This window comes from Magnolia sinica, chromosome 18 (genome assembly GCF_029962835.1).
Source record: "Magnolia sinica isolate HGM2019 chromosome 18, MsV1, whole genome shotgun sequence".
Lineage (NCBI taxonomy): Eukaryota > Viridiplantae > Streptophyta > Magnoliopsida > Magnoliales > Magnoliaceae > Magnolia > Magnolia sinica.
In genome coordinates, this window is record NC_080590.1 from 18,613,527 (window position 1) to 18,632,662 (window position 19,136).

Genomic DNA, 19,136 nt, shown 5'->3' on the forward strand with positions numbered 1-19,136 from the left:
ACCCCGCGATCCTTGACCCCGTCGGGTTTCCCCCATCCCCGACTTCAAGCACATGGGGGGTGCTGAATGTGAGGTCGCTCGCGGTCACTACGGGAGGCGCGTCACCCAGCGTAGGCCGACGGCTCGGACATAGTATCCCATTCCACCATGCCCGGCTCACGAGGCGTGGATCGGTTTCAATTTAGTTATCGATGGGTTACAACGGTGGGGTGTTCCAGTTTCCATACATGTGTGAGCAAACAAGATTAACAAACTAGGTGGGTCAGCCGGTGAACTGAACGAGCTCGGCAAGTATGTGGCGGAACGACATCGAGTACAAGCGACCCATGTAGCCTAACTACTCCCGCCCACACGTACTCGTCCAAACCCATGGGTTTAGCCTCAAGGTGGTCCTACCAACTAACCACATTCGCTCTCCTCATGTTCCTGACCAACCCAAGGGTAGGAATAGTGACTTATAACATGCCAACTACCAATGTAACATCAAACATATTCAACACCTTGATCTCATATTGCTCAACATACAATTCAAATTTTCCTACAAGCAAAATCATTAATATTATAAATAAAGTGTATGTGTGTGGTGTGGGTTATTGAGGAAGTTAACACTTCCTCCATGTTGAGAAATCATACACACAAGAGTAATGAAATCATACGAAATATGAAGCAACAACGTATAAAAATCAACACGGCATGAGCATATGATCATCCATACATCAAATCATGTGAGAAACATAAACGACATCATGACAGAGAGAGTCAAAACATATAAATCCATATCATATCAACCAACATACAATTCCTAGGATTTCCTAGGCTTTCAAAAATAACATCCAAGCAATCAAAATCATTAATCTCGTATTAAAATTGGTGCTAGGTCACCTAAGAGTAATAGTCCGCACCTATGGATCGTTGAGATCTTGGAAACGACCTAGGAATGAGGGCTTTTGGGATCGGACGGCCGGAATCCCTAAAGCAACCATTTGCATGTTAGAGTTTCAAGCAAATCCTTCCTCAACTCAAGATTTTCAAGAAAATGGATGAGAGTTTTTACCTAGATGATCAACGGAGCGAATGTGTGGTTGTGGTGGAGGGTTCTTCCTTGAAGAAGAGGTAGGGTGGTGCAAGATTGAACTCCCTTGGATCCCACCTTGCCTATGGTCCACCTTCACTCTCACCTTCACTCTCTTCTTCCTCTCTTCCTTCTCCTTTTTCTCTCCTCTCTCCCTTTGTTCCTTAGGGCAAATTCGTATGAGGGAGTGGGTGCCCCAAATAAGGCCTTTTATAATGCCAGATTTGGTGACAATGGCCTTAAGTGTTAAGATTTTACTATACTAGACCTATGAGAGGGTCTTTCTAAGCTTTAGGGCCCACTATGGGTTGTACAAGTCAATATACACTGTAGGATAGCTAGCCCTAATGATGATCTACGTATGGATACGATCGGCCCGCCATTTGGATGCGCCGATCGACAGATATGATAAGAAGTCTGTTCAATGGTCACCGATAGTCGATCAGGGCCGTGGCTATACGGATATGAGCAGGAAAATATCCTTATTCCATGGGTAAAGTTTGGTCGCAAACCGACGGTCCAAAATCCTCAACTTTGCATAAGAGTGAACGACTCAATTCACTTAAGTTCCAACTCATTCCTTTAGGGTATTTGCACTTCTCATGCACTCGTCCTTCAACTCAAGTTGACCGGTTCTGGACCATACCCAGATCCGATTCCCGCGATGGACGTCAAGCCTAATGAGATAGACATTATTGTATAGTTTTGGAACTAGTGGTCCACCAACGAGCGGTCTAGAGCTTGTTTGGATAACCGGGACAGTTCTGGTGACCCTCTGACCATGAAACTTATAGGATAGGTGCTCCATGGCCTGATGAAGGGCCATGCAAAATTTGGGGATGATCAGATATGGGGTTTGGTCGCACGAGTCTGATTCGCGATCAACGGTCACCGTGCCACGATCGGGACCTAGATTTTTGTGGGCGGGTGTAGAAAAATACATTAAACCCTCATCGTAAATTATGAAGAAATCTGACAGCTGAAATGTCTTACATTTCAGTTTTATTTACACGTGCCAAATTCTAATTTTGGCATTAGTGGGGCGCATCTGGCAAGTGCCAGATTTCACTTCTAGGTGTCTACTGGGTCCGAGGTCCACGATGGTCCCCAAGTCCAGTGAGATTTATGCTCCCTTGAATTTTCATAATTTTCTGACCTTCCCGTGTCGCAGTATAGCCTACACGGGCTGTCGCTAGGTGTTAACGACCATCTGGCTTGGAGGCCCGCACCAGGTTCTATCAAGGCTCGTCTGGTCTATTCAATTGGGTTAATCTTGGTCTAATTTATTTGTGATACCTCACTATGAGTAGTTTAAACCAACGGTCCTGCGACAAATCCTACGTGGACGCCTCAGGACACTGTTCTGGTTGGACAGGACGTTACACTACACCTGATGTTCAAGCGATCGGGCGGATTCATTGGCTTCCTACGGCTAATTAATCGGACTGGTACGGCTCTTTACTAGTACCACCCCTGTATAGACTAACATTAAGTGTTACTGGTCATTTAAGTGATATTATAAGTTAATTAATAAAAATAAAAATAAAAATTTTTGGAAATCCAAAACAGTGATCAGTCGTTCCTTTCAAATATCTTAGCAACCTCTTCGCTGCCAACCAGTGTTGCTCTGTAGGACACGACATGAACCTGCTGATAAGACTCACACCATACATCAAATCAGGTCTGGTTGCAGTTAAGTACATGAGACTGCTAACCACCTGCTTGAACAAACTTTCATCAACCTTAGTTCCCTTCTCATCCTTTAACAATCTGCAACCTGGAACTATGAGGTTCTTCTCCAAATTGCTTCTGTTCATGCCAAATCTTTCTAAAACTTCATGAGCAATTTCCACTTTGTATGATAAGTAGGTGTGAATTATTGGACCAATGTCATTTTGCTTCGTGGGCCATAAAAATGGCCGGTAAGAAGAAGCGGTGTAGGACGCCGACAGTGTACAGAGTAACTCAGTAGGAACTCTGTGGGGTCCATCGTGATGTATTTATCTTATCCACGCTGTCTATCCGTTTTACTAGTTCATTTTAGGGCATGTTCCCAAAATTGAAGTATGTCCATAGCTCAAGTGGACCACGCCACAGGAAACAGTTTGAATTGAACACCTACGATTGAAAAATTCTTGAGGGCCGCAGAAGTTTTCAACAAGACGATATCTGTGTTTTCCCTTCATCCACGTTTGTGTGACCTTATGAACAGTTTAGATGAAGGAAAAAAAAAAAAAACAGTACTGTGGGTCCTACTAAGGTATCCAATGTGCACTTTCGTGTGGTGTGGTTCAATGGAGCTTCGAATGTGGTTCGAAATTCAGGCTCACGTCCTAAAAAGGCCTGATAAAACGGATGGACGGCATGGATAATACACAAACATCAACGAGGGCCCCACAAAATTTTCTCAATACTCAGTCTGCTTCCAGCCGTCGATATCAGTTGCTCACTCGATTCACATGTCCAATGCAAAGCATTGCACCCCATCAGCTATCATGTCATTGACACCGAAAACGGCTATAAATAACAAGAGCCCATTTGAACATACCTTAAGAGGGATGTATGATGCCCACCTCCCTTTTTTTCTAACCCAAAATCTCTTTTTCGTGTTTTCCATTTGGATGCAATTTTGCAGGCAATACTCCAATTCATTCATGGAAATAGGCACTGAAAATTCATTAATTCCAGAAATTCGATAGACAAAATCAACATGCAATTTCTTTTATGGAAAACTATTTTTTTGGAAAGTTGCATCAAAATGGCTTAAAAAGAAGTCATCAAAATAAGAAAGGGTTTCTATGATATTAGTCCAAGCATCTATGGCTAAATCAGTCTTAAATCAAATTGTTCAAGCGATCCTAACCTTATATTTTTGTGGACACTAATTTGTTTAAATAAGAATGGTTGATATTCTTCATTTTTAACTGTCCAATAAATGTCCAAAAATCTGATAGTTTTCTTTATTTTATTTTTGATATAGAAACACGACCACTATTTAAATAGTCTCATGTGACATACTTGTAGGTCAAATTATGCAATATCTAAGTAATCGGTTGGAGCTTAATTATCTCTAAACCCAATGTGAGTTTTTCTAATTTAATTGGCTCTCACATGATGATCAAATGAGAATGAATAAAAGGCTTGTAGATTGATGTGAGAGGGTGGGGATGGGTATATTACCGGAGCGAACTCTGAGCTAATACGCAATGCATGGATACAAGATATGCCTTGGAATAAAAGACAATTTCAAATCCACTTTGTCTACAAATAAGGAAGCTACGAGTAATGATATCTATGAAATCGTGGGGCAAAAGAATCCCACCTTTGAATCATGATAAGATCAAGATCAGATTGAACTGCTACGAGTGGGCCAATGGGCTATTTTGGGGAAAGTTGCCCATGAATGTTCATTTTTGTTGTTGCTGGAGGAAGTATGTGGGCCCACCAATCAGGCAAGCTGGAGATTGAGCTGTCCTTCCAGCACAGTTACATCACAAAATGCAAACCAAACCAATCTTAAACGAGCCTAACTCTGGTAAATAAGAAATATCTCTATTGGGTTTCTTTAAGTTATGGCAAGAAGCTACGGCAATCTTGTCACTGAATTGCTATCTGGCATGACCCACATGTTTCCTAAATCGAGAGAAATTCTGTTTGTAAATGGATTTCATGCAAACAATCATCCAAATATTCCATATTTCATCGCATTCTTACGCGACTATGGAACCTAATGATTTGGTGTGCTAGTCAAACAATCGATCATTTCGAGGAGGATCTTGATCAGCTTTGGATACCTGGGTGTTGGTACTAGTCGCAGCGACACTCTTTTTTCTTTTTGTTTTCTTTTTGTATTTTATTTTTTTCATTTTTCATTTTCCATATTGCCATTCACCATTCAAATTGGAGGTGGTGAATTTCAATAATCCAAACCATTCGACACTGCATGTACTTTGCTGTAGACATGTACAATAACAACATCTCTCACGTTAAACTATTTCAATCTTTTGATGGATTAAGTGCTTGTTCGGATTATGGACTAACACAGTAATATTATGTAAAACTTATACACGGAACTTCCGTGGACTCCTCACAGAGACTTCTTAAATTCATGAGAAAAAGAAGAAGAAAAACAGAAAATAAATTCTATAAAATTCGAAATTGATTGAATGATGTACAAAACATGTTTCCTTTACAACATTAATTTATATATATATATTATAAACTCAAAAAATTATAATTATCACAAATAGCAAATTCCTATCTCTAATAAAAATACTAATTCTAATAAAACTCTTCTAAAGTCTAATTTCTAAAAATAAAAATTCCTAATAAACTTTTATTAGAAGAGTCCTAGCATAATTACAAGTTATTTTTAAAAAATAAGAAAATCTAAAGCTTTAAAAAATAGAAAAATAATAAAAATTTGGAATTAGTAAAAATAATAATATTTTCCTAAAAATTCGTTTTTGAGTTGAAATGGCGTGTTTTCTGACAAAATGAACATATGTGACCCACAATTCACCTCGGATGGCCCATTTCAATAAAGATTGATAGATTATGCACCCCATGATGATACTTGAATCAAAAGTTATGATCAATTTATGATTTACCTTCTTTTAGCCCAACCATGCTAGGATATATCTATGAAACATTCTACGTCACATCTTATTTTGTATTGGATATGGCCAACTGTTAAATCATGGTAATCCTTCGAAATCATGCAAGATATGGATTGATAGAAGTGAATTGATGTGGCATAATTTCGTGGGCCTCACTATGATGTATATATTGCATTCATGTCATTTATCCATCTTAAATAATCATTTTATGAAATAAGACAAAAATAAAACGAATCTAAAGCGGAAATGATCCTCACCATCGCGGGTAATGGTGATTGAACTTCTGCCATTGAAAACTTATAAGGGTTGACAAATGTATTGGATCAAGCTATATTTTTCCTTTTATCTATGATTGTTTTAAATTATGAACAAGTTAGATAACAAATAAACATCACGGTGGGCTCTAAAATGATTTCAACAATGGGCGTTATTATCCTTAATGCTTTTTTTGATGTGGTTTACTTGAGATTTCTATGGTGGGCATCTCTCCTATTAATGAGCATTGTCCATTCGATGTTTGAATAAATGAAATTGAAAAGTAACCCATACTCTTTGCTTGAACAACATTGATATGTTAGATAATTGAATTCCATAAAGTAATCATTAGAGACAAAATTATTATTAGAAAATTAAGTTTAAATTTTCATTTTGATTATTACTAAAAAATTAAGTTTAAAATTTCATTTTATATGTACAACTTTGAGTAAATCATGGTTACTACCGCACTGGATGTTGCAACCCTAGCCATCCATTTGGTTCAAGAAAACTATATGATTGCCGCTGAGGATAAAATATATAATTCCTCTTGACATAGACTCACTGTCATATGATGTTGTTGTGTCACCCACAACTCGTGCTAGCTGGCCATTCATTTGATGGATGAGAGTGCCTTATGTGTGCAAATTATTGTAAATAACTCACCCTGGACTCTTTAGATTTGAAACCCCCCTAAATTAGAAATCCTTGTATTGGAATTTAATCACTAAATCAACTTTAATATCTTTAATTAGTATATCTATATAATGTTTGACGCAATGGTTGATTAAGCTTAATGAAATATATACTTTGCCTGAAAACGATAAAAGTCCAAAGTCTTGAATGGGCTATAAGCATAGGATTACATTTGAGTGACTGGCCAATGATTTTTATTTGTCGATTTACATGAACAATATTTAGACGGCATAAATCATCATATTATAGTGATGTTATTGATAATCTAATTATTTTGGGATATCATCAATGGGATATGTGCCTAATAAATTAATAATAAACACATGTTACTTTATCGTGCTTATATATAATCCAAGCATTCGAGATTTCAAACCCGCTGGATTTGATACCCCGGTTATGGCCCGTTTGGCCAGGCGGATTGGAAGGGATTGGAAGGAATTGGAAGTTAAACCTTGGGATTGGCCGGGCGTGCCAAACGGATTGGGTGACTTGATCCTGGGATAACGCAATCTCATGGATCTTTAAACAATCCACTGACAACACCATCATTACCTTTAAATCCCATCCAATCTATCCTAGTCTGTTCAAATTTGCCTGGGATGTGTTTGGTTCAGGGCCGGTGATTTGATCCCAATCCCATGGATCTCAAAACAATTCACTGACAACACCATCATTACCTTTAAATCCCATCCAATCCATCCTAATCCGTTCAAATTTACCTGGGACGTGCTTGGTTTGAAGGATTGGAAGGGATGGGAAGGTTGAATCCCGGGATTGGCCGGGCGTGCCAAGCAGACTGGACTGACGCAGCCATCCCATCCACCCTAATACATGGGATGGGTCCCTCCAAACACGCCCTAATATCATTCAATCCCTTCCAATCCACCCGGCCAAACGGGCCCTTACTTTATCATGCTAAACATAAGGTGATTTGAAATCCCCCAAACCTCCTCAAATCTACGGGGCCTAACGAGTACTCAATTGAACGGCTTGGATTGGCGGGCAGACAGCGATTCTATCTGGCGGATGTTTTATGCATCAGGTTGGAATGCCCGGTCCCAATCAACTGATCTTTGAGAAAATACAGCCTGCCTGGCACAGAAATCTATTAGTCTCGTATATTGCACCCATATCTAACACGTGTCAAAAACATCTATGATCCGGACCGTTCATGTGGTGGGCCTCACCGTGGATTGGCCCCAATAGAAAAACCACACTGAAATAAATAAACCAAACTGTCGGCTGCAACCGTAGAATGAACACCTACAACGATCAGCTTTGAGCTTGAAAAGATCCAACAGTACAAGTTAGTAGGATCATCTAATCCAACGATCAGATTCTTACAGTTTCCAAAACACAGTGGGACCCACCCGAAGAATGGTTCGGATGACGGAACACGAAGCCCAAAAATGCAGATTTCCAAATTCAGTAGGGCTATTATTGTAATTTAAAAAGCAAACGGGTATTATCTCGACGCCGGCACATCACAGAAGTCAGTGTCACCGATACATATCTGCTAGTTTCTCTTGGACTAGTCGCATCCTACCTTATGATATGACCTATTTATAATAATTAAATTACCTAATTTGACATTTCTCCTTTCACAGGAAAAATCCTCTCCGACACCTGATTTACAAAGCTCGTGAAACACCCCACCTCAATGCGTCCACCAGATGGTGTATGTAAAATCTACTCCGCCCATCATGTGATAACCGTTATTTGGACCGTACAAAAAACATATAAGCATGATTGAATCTTATATGGACCACACCAATGGTAGTAATGTAAGATTGCTGCAAAACTACTAAGTTCGCCATGGCGACCCCACAGGAAACCATGTGGTTGGCATCTCATTCCAATTTTTCCATTGGTGTGACCCATATGAGTTGTGGATCAAGCTAATTTTTAGCATTAAGGCCTACCACAAAAGACAGGACCTTATGAAGAAATTGGATTTTACACATAGAGCTTGGTAGGCGGTATGAACTCAGGTGTTTTACACGCTAGATAATGCAGACAATTCCATCATCTTACCGTTTCTTTCTAGACGATAAGACCTGGCATGGAGGACAAGACCTTACATGGATTTTAGAGGTACAAGATGGTAGGCCATGTGAACTTAGGTGTTTTATACACCGGTTAAAGAAGGCAATATTGAGGAATTTTGTATTTGTTGACTCTGAATTCTCGTTGTTCCCCACTGTTTAGGCCATGTTTTGATAGTGTTAACGTAGAAATATAGCAAGTTTACATTAATAAGATATGTCTTCCGAACGATGAATGTTGTAGTAAATCGTCTGATTTTCTTTTTCATCCTTAACAAGCCAGAATCGATCCAGGCAGGGCTCTGTGTTGGGCTGTCAACGGGTCGGGCCTGGGGTAGGTCTCAGCCTCGATTATGAACTGTTTCAGGTTAGGGGTCGGGCCAGCCCTACTAAAAATTCTGAATTTTCAGACCTGAGCCCGGCCCATTGACACCGCTAGTTATGTGGATCACTCTGTTATGAGTGGGTTTTATAAGGAATAGATTGCCTCGGAGAATAATCTGTCCATGCGGGGACTCCTGTGCGGCCACCATGATGTATCCATTTATCCATTTTCTCATTTCTCGTATCATTTTAGGCTATGACAGAAAAAATGAGGCAGATCCAATGCTTAGTAGACCACACCAAATAGTGAGCTTGGGTTGCATTAAACGTACATAAATTGTATTAAATGTAAGACTAATCTTTGGTGTGGTTCACTTGAGCATTAGATTTGCTCATTTTTGGGCTCATACCTTAAAATGATATGAGAAAATGGATGAACAACATGGATGAACAAATACATCATAGTGGGCCTCGTAAGAACCCTTGTATGGATGGATTATTAATCCCGTGTGTTCAAATGTAATCCACTTCTGTTCATTCATTTTTGTCAATGGATTGTCTTAAGATCCATGGGATTGCTTATATCCGGGAAAAGTTCATTGGGTCTGTTTGGCACGCCGTGCATATCCCGAGATTTTACTTTCCAATCCATCCAACCAAAGGGTAGGATCAATTTTAAGGTAATGATGGTGATGTCAGTGGATTGTCTTAAGATCCATGGGATTGCTCATATCCTGGGACAAGTTCACCGGATCTGTTTGGCTCGTCACGTGTATCCCAGGATATTGCCGATCCCATCCCTCCTAATACCGTAGGATCTGCGTGGCCTCGTAAGAACCCTTGTATGGATGGATTATTAATCCCGTGTGTTCAAATGTAATCCACTTCTGTTCATTCATTTTTCAACATATTTTTAGTGTAGGGTTTTAAAATGAGGAGATCCAAGGCTTATGTAACTGATATGATAGGGAGTGAAAGCACACCTTCCTGGGGCTAAGGAAGTAATAGGTCAAGCTGCCATTTGTGTTTTTCCTTCATTTAGGTTTGTGTAATTTTGAGGAGGTGGGATGAAAAAATAAACATTATAATGGGCCCTAGGAAAGTTCCAATGATGAACATTTGTCAATGATGCACCTCCTAGTGTGATCCACTTAAGTGTTGGATCTGTCTTAATTTTTTGCTCACTATAAAATGACATAAAAATTTGGATGAACAACATGGACAAAGCCCATACATCAGGAAAGGCCACACAAAGCCTTGCCTAGATTGATTATGGTCCTGCGGGGCAAAAGCTATCCAGTTCACTTTAGAAATAGAGTACAACTTTTTTCTTTTCAAAAGCAAAATAAAAGAAAAAAAAAAATTGCCCATAATGCATTTCTAAATGATATTTTTGGAGAGAGAAGTCTCTCTTTATATAAATGGAATTCAAATACCCACAAATGCTCATAACCTTTTTTTTTTTAACAAAACAAGGTGTAAAGGGTTTCCTCCTTCTAACGTTGATGCCATATCATATCCTAATTATATCACAATTTTGCTTAATCTTGCATTTCCTTGGTTTAAGTTTAATCAAAACATGCACTTACCATGCTTGATTCACCTCTACCCAATCTTTGAGATATGGCATTGCATCATTAAGAACTAACATAAGGTTAGGAATAGAGTTGTACACGAATCAAGTTAGCTTGGGTAACTCACTCGAATCGACATGAAAAAATTCGATTTGACTCAGTTCGAGCTGTCAAGCTAATTTTTGAAGCTCTTAAACATTTTGAGCCGAGTTCGAGCTTGGCAAACTTGAATTGACTCGGATCGAACGTCAACTCAAACCAAAGTCGGATCAAACTAGTTCGGTGACTCGATTATTTTGATATTGATGTTGCTCACCAAGTGTTTGATGAAATGACTCAATGAAGTGTTGTTTCGAGAGGATACATTCTCCGTGGGATCAGCCAATGGCAAGGAAGGTATGGATATGAAACAAATGACTACCAAAAAAATAAACATTACATGATAAATTTACCCTTGGATGTTGATTTTGATGCTACTTACTGAGTGTTTGATGAAATACATGTAAACTATTGTTGTTGTTTTGCAAACTGTGAGAAATTGAAGGTGTACTTTATGTGCAGAGCGGCTGATCGAACCAAGCCAAGTTGGCCAGTCAGGCTTAAGGACCGAGCCGAGCCGAGTTTGAGATAGAGTCAGCCAGTGGCCGAGCCGAGTCGAATTGTGCTAAGCTCGACTCGTGTACAACACTAGTTAGGATATATCTTACATGTGTAAATCTTCGCGTGGAATGCGAGAACACTTACAAAGTGCACTTGGACCATTCGACTATCAAGCAAACACTCCTATTCTTGCTTTTGTATTGTCATCTCTTAAAGTTTGACATATTAGTATGAGAAGTGGATTGCATCCTACCTCTGCCTCGGAGAGAATCAATCTTTGCAAGGCTTTGTGGGAAACATTGTGTATAGGTTTTATCTATGCTATCCATTAAAAAAACAAAAATCATTTTAGAATATGAGCCTAAAAATGAGGCAAATCCAATCTCAAGTGGTCTATACAAAGGGGATTGAAAGCCCACCATTAAAATCTTCTTGGGGCCACAAAAGTTTAATTTGGATCAACCGGTATTTGTGTTTTCCCTTCATCCAAGTTTTGGTTTCAACTGTGGGTATCTTTGTTACTGTTAGTTTGTTACATCATGTGGGGGTCGTCCACTCAAGCCCTGGATCTGCCCCCCTTTTTTTTTTTTTTCTTTCTTAACACGCACACACTCACGTTGGTGGAATTTCACCACCTATGGGTACTTGAACCCTTGACCGGGAGTTGAAATTCCTGAGAGTCTACCACCCGAGCAAGAGTAAGGACCTAGCTTTTCTTTGTGGTTCAGACTATAAAATGATCTATAAAAAAAGAAAAAAAAAGAAAAAAAATAGATAAATGACATGGATAAAGCCCATACATCATGGTGGAATCCAAAGAGCCCCTGCTTGGATTGATTTCAGTTCAGGCGAGGGTAGGATGCAATCCACTTCCATTGTGATGTATGATTATACATAGACACTTCAATTCATAAATTACATGAGTAAATGTAGTTAAACTGTCCAAACCATGGGCCTAGTTTAGACTTATCATTACTCAAAACACCTGCTCATTTGATAATCTAACCATCATGTTAGTGGACTTCATTGTGCAGTTAAAAAGGGAAAATACCCAATGGGCATATTTCAACAAACAAGTGCCCATGCCATGAGTAAGATGTTATTGAACCAATATGTTTTTTGGAATATGACTTAGGGCCGCTTTGGATACCACCAAATAAGTTCTTTTTCTTTTTTTTTTATAACCCCAGCAGTAAATAAATAATTTATTTCAGATAAGTAAGTTTGGTTTATAATGAGTTATAAATAACATTTTTACTTAAAAAGTATATAATCACTTCAGTTAATTTTTTAGAACTTTTCACCATTTTGTTAGTTGCTGAAGAGAGGCATAAAAGAGATGAAAGAGAAAATAAGCTGATAAATATGTTTTTAAACAACATACGTATCTTCTTAATAAGAAAAAACTACGAGATAAGTTACTTGTGGCATGGGTAACTTATCTTAAGTAACTTATTTTCTTAATATCGAAACAGGCACTGCCGATGATTAAATAGATAAGCGTAATACACCCATTTTTGGACGCTCATCCATCAGCCACGTAGGGTGCATTAAATCAATGGAACACACCGTCTCTAAGTTCTAATAATAAAATCAGACTGGTTAATGACTTCAAACCTCTAATGAGTGGACACTGGCTTGCTGAAATAGGGTTATTAGATATTTTCATTTTGAACCGTCCAAAAAGTGTTGACCAATCCAATTGCCAGATAATTAAATAGCATGATTTTCATTTCATATGGTTCATCCGCAATTTGGACAGTTTAAATTGAATTACTTATGAGGCATGTTTCTGCTTCTAGTATTTTTCTAATTGCCTGAGTATTATCCCTGCTGTGGAAAAGGTCAAAAGGCAGGCTGTCATCGGACGGAGTGAAGCGAAATCACTACATTGGTCGTCCGGACGATCTGGACCGGTGCAAGCTCTACCTGAGAAAGTAGCAGTCACCATGCGTACGAATGGATGGTCCCCACCATTTAAAAAATGGATTCGAATCTGAACCGTTGACGGATGCATGTTTACCTGTCCACACCCCACGGAATAAATGGTTTGCGTTACCACTCTCATACTTTGCCCATGTCCTAATAAAGTCTTAACTTACAACTTGAACAGTTACGAAGGCATGGCCCAGATGGTGGACTTCGAAGTCAAAATCAGTAGTCCGCGGACTACGAGATTAGCTCGCTAATCATATCTGAAAGAAAATCCCCCGATTTCAATGCCATTATATAAGTAGTCTATCACAAGCTCTCTCAGCTACTACTCTATACTCTGTAATCAGTCCTCTCTCTCTCTCTCTCTCTCTCTCTCTCGTTCTTACCGAATGGCTTCCTCAACCGATGGCAATACCGCTTTTCAAAACTGCTAGCGGTTTTAGATGGGGAAAACCGCGAGATGGTTTCGCGGGCTACTAGGCGGGAAGAAGGCCGGAGGGCCGGAGGTTGCGTCCGACGTGAAGCCGGCAAAGGAGAAGAAGAGATGGGGTTTCGTGAAATCTTCCAAGGACAAGGATCGTACGGCTCCAATAGCATCTGCAGAGGAGCCGAGGAAGGGGTCGTACAGAGAAGTGCCGAGCTCATCGTACGGAGACGGTTCCGTCGACCCGAACAAGCACGCGATAGCCGTGGCGGCGGCGACCGCTGCGGTGGCAGAGGCAGCAGTGGCAGCGGCGCAGGCGGCAGCGGCGGTGGTGAGGCTGACAAGCAGCGGCAGGTGCGCTGCGGCGTACGTTAGCGGGAGGAGGGAAGATTGCGCAGCGATTAAGATACAGGCGGCGTTTCGCGGTTACCTGGTATGTGCAATACCCGAAACCTCGGCTTGGAATTTCGCTTAATTACAATAATGCCATTATCGGAATCCTCTTCAGCTCCAAGAAACTTTCCTTTTCTGGTAGAATTAAAAAAACGCTTCTTACAAACGCCTGAAAATCGAAGTAATGACGGACTTCAGAAATCGTAACGATTTATTGAAGGCGTCCTCGTCAATCAGCCATGAAAACCTTTCTTGAGTTTGCATTTACTGCGGATTCGAGAGATTTTAATTACCATAGCTGCATAGCCACAGCAACTTCTCCGTTTTCTAGATGACGATTGACGAAAACGCCCTCGCCAATCCTCCCTAGCACTGCCGATTTCCGTCTTGAGATCTCAAAGGAACCGTGTCCCGCAGCCCGCTTGCAGATGATCAGGCCTTCTTCTGGTTACGAGGCCATTTTCGTAATTTAGAAATTCCTGGTTTTCCTACAAATCATTTTTTAATTTCTAAACTATTGAGTTACCCTTTTTTTTATTTTCCTCTTTTGTCCTTCGTTTTTTTTTAAATTGCTGAAGAAACGTATATGAAACCCGTGAATCAACACACGTCAATTCATGGAAGGAAAAGCCACGTTAGTGGAGAATCGATGGTGGTTTGTAAAAGGCAGATAATCGAGTTCTTCTATATGGGTGGTTAAAGCACCTTTTTCCCATTTCTGGGGTATATTGGTAATTATAGATTAATCATTCTAAACTTGTTTTTTTTTTTTTTACTTAAGTCCGTGTGGGTAATGATGTCGGAATTGGGTTTTGCTCGCTTTCACCGATACGGCTGCGTGAAGGATCTGCCGATTGCCCTTTTATTTATGGGGGAGATCCGCCATTTTCGCAACTGAAAAGAGCATTCCAGACTTTCGAGGTGTGGTTTGGTAATCCGTCGGACCACCAAATCAGTTCGATAGAAAATCCATCTAACCCACTCGTTTTCAGTTGGGTGGGTCCTGCATCTCTATGGTTGGTGTGGACGCGCGGATCGTGTAGTGACGAACTTACCACGATAAGTCCTGCTTAGTAGAATCTGTGGGGCCCACCGTTATGTATGTGTTCAATCCCCGGATCTCTACCTGGATGCAGATTGTGTAGTGGTTGACTCACCGGGCCTGGTGACTTAAAATCTTTTGAGCACAATCCACGCCGTCCATCTGTTGTTTCAGCGTATTTTAGGGTTCGGGCCCAGAATTGAAGCAAATCCAAAGCTGAAGTGGACCACACCAGAGGAAACGGTGGGACTTGAACGCCTACCGTTCAAAACTTCTCGAGGGGGTGGGCGGCACAGAAGTTCTGGATCAAGCTGATGTTTGTGTTTTTTTCCTTCGTCGATGTTTATGTGACCTTATGAACAGGTTGTATGATAAATAAACATAGCTATCAGCCCGAGGAAGATTTCAACGGTGCACGTTATTATCCCCGCTGTTTACTGTGTTGTGGTCCACTTGAGCTGTGGAAATTCTTCAATTTTGGGTTAATGCCTTAAAATGAGCTGGAAATAAAGATGGACGGCGTGGATAATGCCACACACATCACAGTAGGTCCCACAGAGTTTACTCACCCGGCTATAGCGTGGTAAGCTCCACGCAATCCGCGTTAGGTAGCCGGTTGGTGCATAGAATATGGCTACTGACTCAGTGAGTAGTCGTGCAATGTACCGTATCCAGCAGCTCCTTGGTTATACGTTCTTATCCACGCATGAAATGACTGCGTTGCCCTTGCGGATTACTCTAGGCTGTTAGCCTCTTAAAGGAGAATGGCACCTAGGTTGACCAAATGTGACGGAAATACCCCTAACTGTGGATCATCTCTGCAAAAGTCTTTCAATTGTAGTCCCTTTGGTAGTACTTGGATCTTCTATAAAGTCTAGGGTGCTTTAAATTCTTTATTTATTTATATGTAAAACATCCACTTCTTGGGTCTTAAATTTCAAGTCTTCATTGACCTTTTAATAATGAGAATTTCAAAAATAAATAAATAAGCTAAATCAAGCTGGAGTAATATGATACTCGGACAGGGTACGACGCCTGATAAGCAGGCACTCTGAAATTGTACATATGGCATCATAAATTAACTCGATTTGAAAGGATTGTCTGAAGATCATATTGTTTGGACAATCCTCACCTCTGATTTTTGGACACTTGTATGTTGAGATATAACCATTGGATGATTTTCATTCTTAACCGTCCAATATAAATTGTCCACGAATCTGATTGTCAGATGATCAGGTGCAAGTAAGGTTTGGTTCATCGTACATCTAAAGCTGGGAATCATGCTCCGGACATTTATTTAGCTCAAGTGCCTGCGTCTCATCCACCACCCTCTTCCCGAGTATAAAAGTTTCTCCCTATCTTTTTTCCGTATCTACATGTTTGTCAGCCATGCTGGAAAGATGCTCACTTTAGGGGCGGTTCCTGTAATTTACACATAACGGATCATGATGCCCCTCACAGCCCGTCCCCCACACAGAACCTGGAGTTGGTTGATCCATGCCGTTGATCTGATGGGCCCCACGCGGAGGGGTGCTTCTCTAGAGCCTCTCACCATTCTTGAAAGGGTTGAAGAATGGACGTCCAGGATCTTGTGATATAGTAAATTTTTGGGTCATCCACACGGTCGATAGTGGGGCCCATAGGATCAATGGGCTGTGTCCAACTAACCCATTTGCTATGAGTTGGCGCATCAGGGCATATGGTAATTTATCATAATAAATATACATGAGTAGTCGGAAGCTCGTGCGTTGCTTTTTCAGATATTTTTTCCAGTCTATGCAAATGTGGTGAGATGTCGCTCTCTTCTTCAATGTCAGACATTTCCCTTCAAATATTTTGACGCCAGCTACAGTAATGATTCCAGCAGCCCGCGTCTACCCCTTTTAAAATTCCCACCCACATGGCTGTGGCCCCCCTTTTCCCGTTTTGGATTTCATGATTTCGGCCTTTTTCCTTGTGCCGATGTGCCAGAAACTGATACGATGTCAACTGCTGTAAGATGGGGTATCTCTAACAGCCTGCTGGATTTCTTTTTTGCTTTTTCTTTCGTGTTTTGAAGGCGAGGCGGGCTTTGAAGGCGTTGAGAGGGCTGGTGAAGCTACAAGCATTGGTGAGAGGCCGCATTGTGCGGAAGCAAGCTGCTGAGACCCTACGCTGCATGCAGGCACTTGTGAGGGTCCAGGCACGCGTCCGAGCAGTCCGCGCGAATGCGTCAGAAAGCCGGCACGTGAGCAAGGGTTCCCAATCCCACCCGGTAAGCTAAATTCGCTTGTTTGTTTTTTTATTTTATTTTATTTTATTATTATTATTTATTTTTTTAAAGCTTGTTATTACACAACACTATCCGTTCACACTTCACTGTTACCAAGACCTCAGTGTTGAAACGAGGTGTCTTTCACTCAGTCTACCACTTGAGCTATGGATCAGGGTGTAAATCTCTCTCCCTCTCTCTCTCTCTCTCATGAATGTCAACTAAGACAATCTGATTAATGGGCCACATATAGCTATATGTTCCTAACCAGTAACCACGATGGGGCAGCCCATCTATATGTAGGGACAGCGACACTGTTTTCTTGGTGATCGTTTATTCCCTTCACTTGATAACTCCTCCTGTAATGTGCCTAAATCCAGCAGTGGATTTGTTTATTTACTGATCATAACAGAGTAATTTATACTGCAATCTGTGTGTGTGTGCTGGTTTCAGCTGTTGAAATTACTGTTTGAAGATGGTTTATTAACCTGCTGTGCCATGCTTATGGATTCCATAAATTATCTTCCTTTTTTTTTTTTTTTGAATCTTTTTGCAGGGCCCTGCAACCCCAGAGAAATATGAACGGCCAATTCATGTCAACAGTGCCCAACGTGATAGGTTTGCAATGCTCAAGGTATGTGATCAGTAGGGGGCACAATAGGCCCCGTTACTTCAATGCATAGGTTGGAATTGGCTGAATTTAAGATTGTTGATAGCACTTGCAGGGAAACGCTTCTAAACCAAATAGCACTGATGCTATCGATCTTGATAAAGTGCATGTGGGTTGGAACTGGTTAGATCGTTGGATGGACGAGCGGTCCTGGGATCATCGTGAAAATGTTACAAAAGTTGGAGCTGCAGATGATGAGAAGAATGACAAAATCCTCGAAGTAGACCCTGGCAAACCACACTTCAATTCCAAGCGACGGAGCAACAACCACCAGTCCTCACACTCTACCTTGAATAGCCAGAGCTTTGCCACATTGCCTGACTCGCCGTCAAAGGACTCCACAACCGCTCAACTATCAGCTCCAAGCCCATCTTCTGTTGAAATGCAATCGCTGAGCCCTCTGAGATTCCCCATTCAGGTTGATGAATCCGTCTTCAACACTGCTAACAATAGCCCACAGTTTTTCTCTGCATCTTCAAGGCCTGGGAGTTCTCATCGAGGGCCCTTCACGCCTTCAAAGAGCGACTGCTCCCGGAGCTTCTTAAGTGGTTATTCTGACTATCCAAACTACATGTCGAACACGGAATCATCAAGAGCTAAGGTCAGGTCCCACAGTGCCCCCAAGCAGAGGCCTGAATTCGAGAAATCTAGCTCTTTCTCCAGCTCAACAAAGAGGCTATTGTTCCATGGGTTTGGGGATGCAAGGGCGAGTGCCAGTGGGCCACAATCGACACAGAGATCTTCATCTTTGCATGCAAAGTTCACAAGCAAGGCGTATCCTGGGTCCGGCCGTTTGGATAGATTAGGAATGCCGATTCGCGAAGTGGTCGGACATCATAGTATAAACCGCAACAAATGCTAGAAGACACTATGCATGAATCTTGTTTTTCTGTTTGGTTTCCTTCCCTTTATGTTTTCTTGGTTTGTTTGCCAGTAACATCTTATATTCCGACATGTTTGTTTTCAAAGAGTTTCGGTGTTCTGTTTTATTCAGGTGTGTTAGCTTGTGTATTTTCAATGTAGATTGTGTATTGACATGAACTCATCCGTGGTACATTCTGTGGCCTCTACTTTTATAGAGGACCCACTCGGATAGAGCATAGGCTAATATCTAGCTGATTGATCTTAACCATCTACTTCTCCCACAGAATTTTTTACAGTCCATTTCACATTGAAATTACTTCAAAGTTGTATACATGGCATACAAATCAAATCAAACTGTCCCCCCAGTCTAGA

General features: G+C 40.9%; 1 protein-coding gene across 1 annotated transcript; it reads left to right on the forward strand.

The window, feature by feature from the left end:
* Positions 1-13,431: 13,431 nt before the first annotated feature.
* On the forward strand, positions 13,432-18,889 carry LOC131232629 (protein IQ-DOMAIN 22-like). The gene is made up of 4 exons (XM_058229000.1): positions 13,432-13,977; positions 17,039-17,233; positions 17,787-17,864; positions 17,956-18,889. Exons 1-4 carry the CDS (start codon positions 13,564-13,566, stop codon positions 18,760-18,762), a joined length of 1,494 nt encoding a protein of 497 aa, XP_058084983.1. The 5' UTR covers positions 13,432-13,563; the 3' UTR covers positions 18,763-18,889.
* The last annotated feature ends 247 nt before the right edge of the window (positions 18,890-19,136 follow it).